Source organism: Xyrauchen texanus, chromosome 40 (assembly GCF_025860055.1).
Source record: "Xyrauchen texanus isolate HMW12.3.18 chromosome 40, RBS_HiC_50CHRs, whole genome shotgun sequence".
NCBI classification, from domain to species: domain Eukaryota; kingdom Metazoa; phylum Chordata; class Actinopteri; order Cypriniformes; family Catostomidae; genus Xyrauchen; species Xyrauchen texanus.
The window spans coordinates 18,822,111-18,836,277 of record NC_068315.1 but is presented as its reverse complement, the minus strand read 5'-3'; the positions used below and the strand labels follow the sequence as shown (position 1 = coordinate 18,836,277).

The following is a 14,167-nucleotide window of genomic DNA, read 5'->3' as shown; positions in this document are numbered from 1 at the left end:
ACAAGCATGAGGTTAGGGATGAAGGTTTATAGACTATGGCTGTTATTTAAAACTGGATGACACACTGGTCACTTGGCGTTGAATAGTGTAGGGTGCAAAGAAGGACATAATTAAATCATAGGCCATAAAAATATTAAACCACTATCCCTTATCTAAAAATAAATGATGTCCCATTAACTATTGAGTTCTTTAAAATGGTTTAAGAAGGTCACTCAATGCACTGAATGTCACATAGTTTGAAAGGGCTGTTGGCCCGGGAAATCCTGTCATGTTATTGATCTGTTTCAGGTCTTAGAGCAGCACATGGATGGACGTTGGAAAGGGCACATCCACGACAATCAGAGAGGCACTGATCGTGTGGGATACTTCCCTCCCTCCATTGTAGAGATCATTAGTCACAGATCAGGTATATTGGATATGAGTTTATTGCTCAAATTACACAAGTTGGTTTGTTGTTGTCACGCTTAATACAATTTTTTATTTTTGGATGACCAAGCTGATCTGCTTCATGTTATGCATGATCCATGTTATTCCATAATTATTTTAATATCTTCCAAATAGCATATTGAGTGCATCAACGGAGGCAAGGAAATCGACCGTTTGTACCAAGGAGTTAACATGATCAATCACAAATTTGATTAGTAATCTAGAAATAGTAGAGAATATTCAATCTTACAGAATTGAAACACTTTGTTTTGCAGAACGCAGAAAGTCTCTTTTTTCCGGATTTAAATTAGATTTTGAATCCTAGATTTTCAATGTGGACTCAGACTTTTGAACCCCACTGTACACATCAAAATAGTCTATATTCAAGAAGTGCAGTTCTGGTAAAGTCCTTTAGACATGTGGACATGTAGTCCATTGATAAAGGCACACACACAGACACACACTCTAATGGGTTTAACAGGAACATATTGGAGGCAGTCAGATCAGCTTTAGAGCCCTGTGTCTCCATGAAAAGGGGAGCAGGCCTGAGATTGCTAGGGCCTGAGAAGAAAATCTTTTCTTGAAATGAGGATGGGTTTTTGTTCTGTGTGAGAGAGTGAGCTCAGCGGCAGACTCAGCACTCTGCCATGTCATAGCTTTAACATCCTGCTGCTCACACAAAATTAGCCTCCACTCTAAGCTCCATTCTCAGTATTGCTGAAGAGGAGATGATGAAGGCAAAACAGCAAGTCGCTCCGGATGAAGACCCAGCCTCTCATCTCATTGTGCTGGGGCACTATTCTCCCTTCCAGATTATCTGTTTTTGACATGGACCTTGTGAGAAAATACATTGACATTTATTTATTTAGTTGACACTTTTATCCAAAGCGACTTACAAAGTGCTACAATACAAAGTTTCAATTGTATTAAAAAAGTTTGAGCCAAGACAGAGATTAGAGTGCAAACAATATTTTAAGGTTAAGTGCTTAAAAGACTTTTAAATGGTTACTTTTATTGTTTTTCAGTGTTTTATGTTATTTCATCTTGAGATTCTCAGATTTTTGATTAGACATCAAGTGGCAACCCAACACAGTACCAACATTTTTTAATGTACAAAAGTAAACAAAAATCATTTTGTTAATTAAAATCCTTAAAATCATACTGTCATGTCATCAAACATAAAATGTATTAATAATACCTATACTGCATAGACACAATGTGACAGTTTTGTAAACGCATAAACAGAAATGTGAATGACTAGCCTAATGCATGGCAAATACCCTGGTCAAAATATTGTAAATATTGAAATATTTGCAATATTTCCAAGCAGAGGCATCATGCCCATTCAAACGGAGGCAGCACGTGCCCCCTTATATTTTTTTGAGAGGATCTCATATTGTACCTTTCACAATTAAATACAATTTGTATTGCATGTAAAAAAGAATGTCTGTGGCTGGAATCTTTATTCAAATGTCTAAATTTCATCAGTCCAAGTCCAATTTTGACACACATTTTTTTGCTACACGCGGCATCCAGTGGCTGCTTCGAAGATTGCGCTCAAGGGGAAGGTTGAGCTGCATCAAGGGATTGTGGTAATAAAAACATATTAATTGCAACGGCCTGAGTGCAGTTAATATTTGTCAACAATATCTGATCACTGTGGAATAGCCAATCAGTGTTTTTAGTCTAATCTAATAAAGATTATGTTCATGCTTTTGTTTGATCGGTCGCTATTTTTTAGGTTTTGCGAATCTTTACACTCTTAATTTCTTCAAGTTTAAAGAAAATAGCGGCATATTATCTTATTTCAGTGTGAATCCTCTCTTTTCCAGTCATTATAAAAATGTTTTAAGAAACTTAAGACGGTTTTACATGGTTCCTCGGTGGCTGCGGGTTCCGCATTTTCCATAGGCTACACGGATCAGAGCAGTAGTGCTTGTGTTCATGAGACTTTGTCACTGCTTACAGAACACATTGCACAAGGTAAAAATATATAAAAATAATTTGTGGCTGCTGCGTATCATTGACATCTCACAGAGATAACTTTATTTAAGCTCCCTTAAGCACAATCTGATCTGATCGATCGCTTTCTATAATTTATCATTGATCGCTCCCTATTTCCTATATGCATTGTGTGGCAATCACTATAAATAATATTGAACGAGTAAGCAATTTCACATTTAGGCTGTGCTCTGTTCGTGGTAAAAACTATCTTATGGAGAAAAACGAACTCTTGGAAATGCCTCATTCAGAAATAAGCTCTGTTTTCACTCTGTTGAGCTGAAGCAATTGTGGGCATTATTGCATTTGTGCTGGCGCCTTTTGCACCTCTTGTGTCCTGCATGCAAAATGCCTGCACAAAAGAGCTGGTAAGATTGCAAAGAAATTGATGTGAAGATGTCAGATTTGCTCTTCACCTCATAAAATGTAACTAAGTGCAACCATTAATGATTTTATTGACAAACAGTTATTTTAATAACTGTTAATTTAGTCTATTTAATTGTTATATTAAAAAGGTGATACTGTGTCTTAGATTTATGCCCCTGTTTCCAAGTGCACAAAAATACCAGAGCCCTTCTATCAAGGGGAACCTACAAGGTCAGCAAAGCAATGCATAATGCGGCGGTCCCAATTACATTATATTGCCGATAGATACATTGGCAAAGAAACAAGAGGCCTTGCATTTTATTATTTGCGTTCAACATTGTTTTTCCCCTATCAGATCAGACCAATTTTTGTGTTGTGACCCACTAGTTGAGAACCATTAATTTAAATGTTACATGATTGTGGCATTTCAGAGAAAGTTAACCTTTCTCTTTTGGCTTTTAGAGCATATCATCTTTCATGATTCATTTGTGTTGCCACGGTGCCTCATTTGTGTTTCCATGTTGTGTCTATAGGGGGTGTTCTCTCCCGGCAGGCATCACTGCCTATCCAGAGACATTACATTCTTTCCAGGGTCCTGCCCCCACACAGTTCTCATCCCAACTCTCACACTGATGACTCCTACATTCTTTACTCATCCACCCGTCCTGTCCTGACTCACCAGATCGGGCTGGATCAGCACCCAGGTAGCATGAGAATTAGACTCGTAGTCATGAATCCAAGTACTCACACTTGCATACACACACAATCTAATCTCAAGACCTCATCCAAGCTTAAATCTATGACAGCAAAGAAAACAAGCACACACAATATTTCAGTTGTGGGAGTTGTGAAGTTAAGGTTCAGGTGAAGCAAAGGATAAATTGAGATGACTGTCTTCCTCCCTACCAGACCATTCATCCTTTATGGGGTACAACAGAATCTACACCACTGAGATGGTAATCAGTGATCTCCTATATTTCGACACCTTAGCCACACTAAAAATTTTATGAATGTCTTTACATTATATAACAAAATATCAAACCATTTGGCATTTGTTTGAAATAAATATGTATTTTAAAGAAGTATATTTAAAGTAAAGTAGCACAAGCATACTTTTTAAACAAGACATAAAAACGTTACAGGCTTCAAATTATAAAACAATAGATATATTATTCAATATATTATACATGATATATTATATTATGCAGACAAAACTATTGCTACATTTTACACATATCTTTAGTTAATTTGATGAAGTATCCCTGTGGTTATTCTTCTCAAACACCTGTGCGAGTATAATATCACACAGTTAATGCAAAATGGCTAAAAATATTCAAAGGTCTAAATATTTTTTAGGGCCACAGAAGACCCCTGTTCTAAAACTAACTCATCTGATCTCTGGTATGAGATTCAGTAAACCTTATCATGCTATAAACTGGGCCCAAAGACACTCAGACACTCCCCTCTGGCCCTTTAATACGTTTGCGTGTGCTAGGTTTGCTTCCCGACAGTCCCAGTGCACTGTGTAAGCCAGCTATTCCCAGAGAGCCAGTGGATATTTGGGTTCTTAGGACCTTACTCGATGGTAAGAGTTGTCCATTTCCTCAGACCGCTGTTCATCCTCAGTATTTCCCCAGCCTATTGTCTCATCCCCACAACTTTCTGCTGGTCCAAAAGTCCAGCTGTTTCACATGGTCCCTGTTAACTTAGGCTAGATTTGTCCTATGTTTGTTTGCCAGCCTACCATCAGCTTGCCATAGTGTGTTGCTTAATTCACACTAGTCCTTCTCAGTGTTCCTTTGTGCTCCTCCTAGCTTCTTATATAGAAGTTGTTACCATTTAAAAATGTCCCTTCAATTTGATTCTCAGGTGGGAATCAGCATGCAAGCACGTATTGCAATTCAAAACTGTGATACACTGCAAGCTTTTACTCATTTATTTTACATTCGTCTTCATTGGTCTTCGATGCTTTGAGCAACAAACGCTTAACTATCTGCTTCACTTGATCAAAGGGCCATAGAAGTAGCATAGGCATGTCAGTGTCAGTGAAGTAAACAAAAACATGTGAGGGAATTGCGCACATTGGTTCAAACGTGTTTATCATACATATGGTATTAAACAAAAACCCTTGCTGTCTGTATGGAGGATATGTACATCTGACATCAAAAGTAATAAAAAAGGTTTGAGACATGTATTTTTTTTATTTATGCTGAGTTTGCATTTTGGTTGAATAGAAGTAATTGAGTGTTCATTGACCTAATACTGCAGTAAGGTCCATTTTCTCAAACACATGCTCCGAGGTCTCTTTTTGCCAAAATGATTTTTGCCGTTAGAATATCTATATAGTATCATGAGGTGAAATATTGCAATGTTTTCTTTCTCTCTGTCTTTGTTTTTGTTTCAGCAGGAGACAGGAACAGTGTTGGTAGTGCAGGCAGCATGGGCAGTAGTCGCAGTGCTGGCAGTGGACAGAGCACTGAGGGGAACTTACAACACAATGGATCCCATCAGTCACCTGGTTCTGTTCAGGACACCACAAAGGTGGGCTTTAGTCTCACTCACATCACCTTCACAGTCTCATTGCCATTAATTATGCAACACATAAACACTGAATTGTATATGCAGCTTTGCATGTTTAGTACAGTGCTCTCAAGGGAGCGATAAAAAGAATCTCTTCTGTGTGAGGCACATCTTCTGACTGACTGATTGTGCCACATTTAAAACTTCTGCAATTACTTATGCTACCATAGAACTACTAATGTTCATCTCATAGGTGACATACTGTGATTTATTCCCCATACTCTCAATGATTGTGTCTGTAGTAGTGTCATGACCCCACAACAGTGTCTGTTTTACATTGAATAAGAGTTATTCTTTAAGATCACGCTGATTATTATGATTAATAGTCACTTGATCTAATTAGAGCTTCTGTATGAAATCTTTTACACTCTGTGAACTCTTTCTGCCAGACAGTTTCATGTGATAATGTGTTGTTGTTTTTTTCTCTGTGCAGCAGCCTCCCTCTGCTGGAGAATTGGTAGAACAGTGCTGTCAGATGCCTGACTCAACCAAACAGATAGACCCTCATTCAGGTTAGCACTGTCTTCACTTCAGCTTTTACTGACAAACTGCTTATTCTCCCTGATAATTCATAGAATTAAATATTTTAAAAAAAGTGCTTCTGAAAAAGATTTTTGGTTGAGTGATGGAATTAGTAAATGTGCAAATACTAATTGATGTTAGTGGCCCCCAAAAGATTTGGACACTTGTGTCACACTTAAAAATGCACGAACATGTCTTTCCATTACAGTTTATTACACAATATTAAACCAAGCAATGTTTATTTGTAAGAAGTATCGCATAAATACACTTTTCAAGAAAAATATTTCACAATAATTATTTTTTTTTTATTTCAAATTATAAATCAATCAATATATTATTCAAAATATAGAAAAAGATTATTTGGACACTTTCTGGTTGTCTAATGTTGTGCACTAGGTCCTTTGTTGTAAATAAACGATGGTGTCTATGCGAGGACATTTTTGTGAACCGAGGGGAACTTCACCCACTAAAAATCACATTGTGGTCAGTTGTTTTATAGCAGTTAAAAGAAAGCTAAAGAAATTTAATTTTCTTCTGAGCATCATTTGTTTTTAGATGCAGTTATATTATAAAATAATAAAACCTGAGTGTCCTGAAGTGGTCCATTTTAGTGGGCCACAGTTTATAAAGCATTTGTTCATTTAGATATTAAAGTTTATGTAGTCTAGCTTACACTTGTTATTGGTCATATCCTTGTGTATGCCACGTTGTATCTTCCCATGAAAAATAAATATTTTGAGAATGGTATAATACAAATATAAAGCCCTGTTTATTTCTTACTTTTTGAAACTGAATGTTTTTTTTTAGCTATCTTAAAATAAATAATTAATAATAAGAAACATGTCCTCTCCAAGACAGCAATAAAGACATGAGTGAAGCAGCTTAAAATATTGGCTCATTTTTATATAAGGATATATAGTGCAGTGTCAGATTTCACTGGGAGGGAAGGACACAGTGATGGAGGGAGGGAGACAAAGTTGTACGTAAGTCAGAAATACCAAAGATCTAGAGAGAGAGAGAGAGAGAGAGAGAGAGAAAATATTAATGACACGGATGCAAAAGATATGTAGGGTTCTTGGATTAACAAGGATCTGAAAATAAGTACGAGATCAAGAAACTCTTTAAATATCAGCTTATTTTATGGAGGTGAGTCATTTGGAGAAGTATTCAGATGCATTTCATTCCACTGCAGACAGTTACAGGAGGGAGGCATTTTACAAATTATACATGTCTATTTAAATGTACATAGCTGTATACTTTGTTACAAGATTAATGGACTGCCATTATATAATATAGATTATTTTTGGAACACTGGAACATGTTGTTCATGATAAGCACATTTTGTCCAAATCCTTGTAGTCATATGTGTCATCAGATATGCTGTATTATTATACAATACCTTTCCACTCTGTCTCTTACACTTGGAAACTCACACAATCACTCATCAGATAAGTCCTCTTCTCTAAATGTCAGTGATTGTGCTATTCTGGTATGACTTGTTGTTGATGAAGATTAAAAACCGTGCCTGGGGAAACAGGAGAATTTTTTTTTCAGTCTTCTGAAACATGTAGTCCTTCAAACGTGTACAATAGCATGTATAAAAGACTGCACCAAGCCCCTGCACTGTTCACTGCAGCTAGATTCCACCCTCCACAGCCGCCCAAGGCAATAGCTTTGACCAACAGAAAATGTGTTTGTGTGTGTGTGTACTTTAGGTGCTCTTGGACGTAGGGTGCATCAGAACTGCTCCAGAACTGGAGAGCAACATCTCATCCATCCACAGCAACTTGTAGATGGCAGGGTAAGTCCAAGACTATGTTGGGAAAAGCATATTACATATTACTCATACTATTACTGCAGTGTATATTGTGTACATACTTAATGTTCTGTATTTATAGAATAGACTGTTACCATAATGCAGTGTGCTCGATTGGACTTTCCATTTCCACCGTGATGGACGAACCAGAAATAATTACTGCACTGATTTTTTACATCTCTTAACTTTTTTCCCTCCAAAGATATTAAAGGGTTAGTTCTTCCAAAAACTAAAACACTGCTGCACTTTTTTCTTACAATTGAATTGAAGGGGGACTGAGGCTATCAGTCTCTGACATTATATAAAACACTTCCTTTTGTGTTCCATGGAGGAAATACAGCCATATGGGTTTGGAACAATATGAAGCTGAGCAAATGACTAAATGAAAAAAAATATTTTGGTTGAACTATCCCTTTAATTAGACGTCACACGCTGAATTAAACACACAATTTATTAGGTCATTTTCCAAATTTAGTGAAGTCATGTGATAACATTGCAGCCCATGACAGTTTAAGTGTTTAACTTTGAATAAAGCCTACTGTACTGCTTTTTAAAATAGTAATAAGGTAGTATAAAGTGTATACTGTGAAGTATGCAGTAAGTAGTAATCTAGTATTCCATTACTATATTACTTCCATATGCTACAGAACCAGAAAACACCTTTTGCTCTTTATTTCTGCAACACTTTTTGATGTAAATTTCTATTGTATTATGCTTGATGAACTCTCAAGGATGCTGAGGCTATTTATAAGTGGCTCAGTGAATTTCAGCTTGAACAGTACACATCTAATTTCCTCACGGCTGGCTATGATGTGCCCACTATCAGCAGAATGACACCTGAGGTGAGCTATCTCTTTCTATACCAGTATTCAGAGATACCAAGGCTTGTGTTTGCTTCCAGCTACCCCAAGTTATTAACTTCTGCATCCTACAGATTCAGCTGAAGAACAGGCAACACAGTCATCAAGTTTCTGAGATGCCTTCGAGATTTATTTTTCTCTTTTTGTGGTTTTAGGATCTCACTGCAATTGGTGTGACAAAGCCCGGCCATCGCAAGAAGATCTCAATGGAGATCAGCAGCTTGAATATCCCTGAGTGGTTGCCAGATTACATTCCAGTAAATCATTTATATTTGATCTTTTAAGATTAAAGTTTCTATATGCATTATACATATGTACATGTTCAAGGTCATAATGCTTATTGAGAGCTTAAGTTGTTAATCAGCAAATGATTGCCTAATTTAAATGGTAGTTGTTGACATTTACATGCCAAAAGAGAGACGGAAAAACACTGGATATTAATCAAATCAAGTAATAAGAGCACTATTGTTAAGAACACAGTACTTGTTTGTTTGTTTCAGTCTGATATTGGCAAATGGCTCAGTGCTATTGGGCTGCCACAGTACCAGATAAAGCTGGCAGAGAATGGGTATGACTCCATCAGCATAGTGCAGGATATCACATGGGAGGATCTGCAGGAAATTGGCATCACTAAGCTGGGTAAGTGGACATGTCCTTACTACACAGTCCTGATACCTGATAGATAAATATACTTGATCGATAGATTGAGAAAAACACCCAATTGATTGATCGATTAAGAAGATTCTGTTGAGAAGAACTGGCCAGGCTATGGGCCGAAATGACTGATAGGGCATGAGAAATCATTAAGGGGGCTTAACTTTATATCGAGGAGACACTTTAGAATTACAGATTTTTCTGTTAACACTTCCTAGGCAAAGGCAACACATTCAACACAACATAGATGTCATAACAAAAACATTTTAGCATTATCAAAGGACATAGATTATTTACTCTAGCCATCACTGGAAGATACTGTATATTGTGTATACAGTATGTATCTTTCATATTGCCTACACAATGTATTTTCAGTTACAAGTATGTCGTTTTGTGGTTTGACAGCCTGAATGAAATCTATTATTCAAGGCTACATACTGAGAAATTGCATAATATACTATTTTGGATCATTCCGTTTGCGCTATTGCTCCAACATCATGCACTAACCTGCAAACTCATCAATGTTACTTTGTTTATTCTTGAAGAAGAACCAGAACATTTGTTACTTTTGTGTGTATGGTGACTAGATTTACAATTTTGGACTTCCACCTGCACCGCTTCGACACGTCCTGTGTTACAGTGTTTCCTGTGCCTGGTCCTACTGTGACGTGGGGTGCGCGGGGAGGTGCTTCTCATCCGGTGTGCAACTGGCTTAACGCTTTTAAACACAGTGTAATGATTGATATCCTACCTTTTTATAAGAGCTGCAATCTCCTTAATTTGGCATGGAAACTCCTGAGTAACATGTAATTCCATTCTTAGAGTTTTGCGGTTACATTCTCAAAATCATGCCTTTATAATGTTGATTAAAATTGTATTTACTGTGTGTTGTTTACATTATTTGTTGTACCCACCCCACTAAATAAGGAAGTCCACAGGTGAACGGATATGGTAAATTACTTTTTGTTTATGTAGCCTATGTAGACCATGAATATAAAACTGAAATTGAAGGGGCACAAATCATATCTAAGGGGGCAATGCCCTCTTTTGCTCTCTTGTGGCACCGGGCCTGGAGAAAAAGAACCTAACTGATTGATTTATCGATTAATTAATTGATTGATAAAAAGGACCCGATTGATTGGCTGATTGAGAAAAAAGACCGGATTGATTCCTGTCCAGAACATACTTTCATTCCAACAAGCATATTATCGATGGGGTGTGAAATGTTCTTCATGAAACTACATTTGTACAAATCCTCAAAGTATTTTTTTCTAATAGAAAATGTTTATGGATTGATATTTAACTATAGGCCATCAGAAGAAGTTGATGCTTGCTGTGAAAAAACTCAGTGATGTACAGAAGGCTCGGAAGAGCCAGGCAGAGGGCCAGGCACTACTGCAGCGCAGGAGAGCTCCTCCTGCTCTGGAGCTGGTGGCCATCGAGCACCACGAGACCTCCGACTGCCCCTCCTCTCCTCTGTCACCAAAGATGCTCACCTTCCAGGACAGTGAGCTAAGCACCGAACTCCAAAACGCCATGGCTCGGAGCGGGTACACTGGAGGCCAGGGTGTTCTTGGTAGCATGAGCGGAGCAGCCATACGTCTTAGTCAAGAGAGCATTGGCACACGATCAGGGGGGTCTGGCCGGTCACAGGAACGGCCAATGGCATCAGTCACCCCCCACAGCCATTCACAAGAGAGCCTGGGGAGTATGGACAGTAGTCCCAGCAAGGAGCAGTATGCAGTTGTAGAGTCTAAGGAAAGAAGCCAAAAATCACCTATCAAAATGGTGCAACAGCATCATCACTCTTCTTCTGGCAGTCCACGGACACCACCCATAATGACCAGTAAGAGAGCACACATTGCATACTCACCTGTTCTCACGCTACCCAGACCGGCGGCCTCTCCCACTCAGCCCCATCACCACTCACCACATGGATCACCTGCTCAGAGAGGTTTCAGTTACTTGCAACATCAAAACAGTAACTCCAGCATGGGAAGCCCAGCTCCAATCAGGGCTCAACAGCAAAATAGGGAGGCATCCCATTCTAAAAAGCACATCCAAAATCTTTCATGCTATGCATTGTTGGATGGAGAGAATGAAGATGTCATATCGGCACCTACAACTTCAGCTAACCTGACTTCATATGCAACACTAACTTGCAAGACTGGTTGCAGCCAGCCAACTTACGGCCCAATTGAGCGCCAGCTGGGCCGCAGTCATTCCTTTGCTGTACGTGCCAAGAGGAAGGGTCCTCCTCCAACCCCTCCAAAGCGGCTAAGCTCTGCCCCAAGTGGAGTAAATACAAGTGGGGTTGAAACAGAAAGTGCCGGAAGTGTAAAAAGCATTGCAGCTAGACTGGAGAACAATGCAGGAAGCCCAAGTAAGACATGCAACAGCCCTTGTTTTAGAGCCATTTTGCCAGCTGCCCCACCAAAAAACACGGGGAACCGCAGAAGAACCACCAGTGAATCTTCAGTGTATGCTGCAGAGCAAAGCAGAGGTAAACCTGTGGAGGAAAACAAGAGCCCTCTGAGGAATCAGCTATATGCATGTTCACCCTCACAAGAGAGCTCACAAGAGAGCATACCTTTTGCTGAAGAGGGCAAAGTAACTATTAAACAAAGGACCAAAATAGCAAGCAGTAAGATTGAGTCTGAGGCCAATGTTGAAATTCTCAAGCCAGCACAATATATCAAATCGGCCTTAGAGGTGCTGGAGTTTAACTTAAAGGAATCAGACACTGTCAAGAGAAAACATAAACCAAAAGAACTGCAGACCAAATGTCTGGATACAAGCAGACACTTAGGAAATGAGAGGACCACAGAGACTGAGATGGTTTCGCAATGCATGCAGAATAGGGGATTGACAAAAAATCTCTATAAACCGAATCCCTCACCGAAACCAGGCTCTCCACATAAACCTCCTACCCCTTCAAAGCCCACACGACATTCTGCTGCTGCAGCCTCAGGTACTGCTGTTTTTTTTTACAGCCTAGTTAAGAACTAAGAAAAATAGTTTGAAAACAAAATGTTTTAGTAATATTTAATGTTAAATATGTACATGCAATCTTCAAATTGACACATATAATTCAAATGAATACTAAAAAAGATCTGGCAATGTTTACTAACCCTCTGATTGTTCCAGACCCAGGTGACTTACTTTTCTTTTCTTTCTGTAGAACACAAAAAGAGATGCTTAGTAGAATGAAAGCCTCATTCACTTTTCACTTTCACTGTATGGAAAAAGATACAAAGAAAGTGAATGCTGACTGAGGCTTACTTTCTGCTTAACATCTCCTTTTGTGTTCCTTAAAATGAGGAAATTATGAAAGAATTTAAAATTTTGCATGAACTATCCCTTCAATCGGCCTCTGGTTTTACTCATTTGCATATTTAATGTCAAATTGAAATGTGCTCACAACTCATTTTACTTCTGTAATGAGAAACAATGTGGGGCAGAACTTGATTTTATCCATCATGAATTAATTGAATTGTAAAACTTGTGCATCACTGGCATTTTAAAAGATTATGATTATGAATATATACAAACTTTTTTTTTTATTGGACCAGGAGATAAGACCAGGAACAGCATTAAAAAAAGGAAATGGGGTCCAATTTAATGTCATGTTAACCTTAGTACAAAAGCGTGTACTTTTAATAAGTAGTTACCTTGGTGAGTTAATATTCACAGCAATATAACGGTAAATGATCATAGAGTGAACACATTCATATAACATTTGCGTTGCTTTCAAGTAAGAAATAATTAAATACCTTGTTGAATTTTACTAATTATACTTCTATTAACTCAATTAAAAATCTAACCTTGGGATGCTCACAAATTTTAGGACATGGCTGTATGTATAATCTTGCATATTTTATGGAAGATTTATTAGTAAAACAATGTTTCATGCCTTACCTTTTAATGTTTTATGTTTTGTTACATCTCAACCTTGTTGACTGTCATCAATATTGTTTTTTCAGGTGTGACAGCCAATGTCGTTCAGAGCGTGACCTTTGCTGTTTCACCGCAGTGCAGTCCTCTGGCTCGATGTCCCCCAAACAAAGGCCTTCAAGGTCAGTGTGTGCTGGCAGGAATGCCACAGGCTGTGACAGAAGGCCAGGACGTGCTGGTACATAAACGACTAGAGCAAACCAGCACGTCTCTAGAGGCAGCACTTAAAGTAGTGGAGAGGAAGTTGGCTCAGGAGGATCCAAGAGACAGGTAACACACCACACACAAACACACGTAGACATTTCAAACTACTGTAAGTAACATCTTATTTTTGCATTTTTGTATCTGTCTATTCATAGAGGTCAGAGGTGGAGCTGGGCAATATATTGAAGAGACATGATATGTTTGCAATGATTTTGATGGCAATAGAAAATGGCAACATTGTGAATATCGCAGTGATTTCATTGTGCCTTTTATTTGGACATTGCGGAAAGTGTTCTAAAAACTCTCATTAGACAAGAGATCCTTCCTTGTTTTGCGACTTGCTAATAAGCATATTAAGACAAAGATGTTTTATAATGCAGATTTTAGACTCTGATATAAACTTCAGTAGCAAAAACCATGTTAGAGTTGATAAGTTTGATTCATTTCTGTGAATCAGTTCAAATAGTAAGTTTCAGTGAATTGCTTCATAACTCTGATTCAACTATTTTAATTTGGTAAAACTGTAGGTACATTTAGCTGTTTATTATTAAGTATTGTTTTGTTGATGCATATAAATCAAATTGATTAAATATCATTCTTGCTTTTGTTCACTAAGTGAAAAACAGAGTGGAAAACATGCCTTGATTATTTTTAACTAGATTAGTTGTTGCATTATTTTTTTTTAAATCTACTTGATAGCAGTGGCTGTTTAGTTGAAATTATGGTTCCTCTGATAAAAAAAACATCTCGGGTTACATGTGTAACCCTTGTTCCCTGAAAAAAG

At 38.0% G+C, this 14,167-nt stretch overlaps 1 protein-coding gene across 3 annotated transcripts in view; it reads left to right on the top strand.

Annotated features, from left to right (window-relative positions):
• The window catches only part of LOC127633558 (caskin-2-like), a 57,269-nt gene that overhangs the window by 37,321 nt on the left and 5,781 nt on the right, over positions 1–14,167 (top strand). For 2 of the 3 annotated variants that reach the window (XM_052112741.1, XM_052112739.1), the window contains exons 11-20: positions 289–406; positions 3,327–3,497; positions 5,198–5,334; positions 5,807–5,885; positions 7,611–7,696; positions 8,443–8,553; positions 8,727–8,828; positions 9,072–9,210; positions 10,535–12,196; positions 13,209–13,449. In XM_052112741.1, coding sequence (XP_051968701.1) covers positions 289–406; positions 3,327–3,497; positions 5,198–5,334; positions 5,807–5,885; positions 7,611–7,696; positions 8,443–8,553; positions 8,727–8,828; positions 9,072–9,210; positions 10,535–12,196; positions 13,209–13,449 — 2,846 coding nt within the window. The remainder of the gene's footprint in view (positions 1–288; positions 407–3,326; positions 3,498–5,197; positions 5,335–5,806; positions 5,886–7,610; positions 7,697–8,442; positions 8,554–8,726; positions 8,829–9,071; positions 9,211–10,534; positions 12,197–13,208; positions 13,450–14,167) is intronic. The other variant, XM_052112740.1, reaches the window with a different exon arrangement.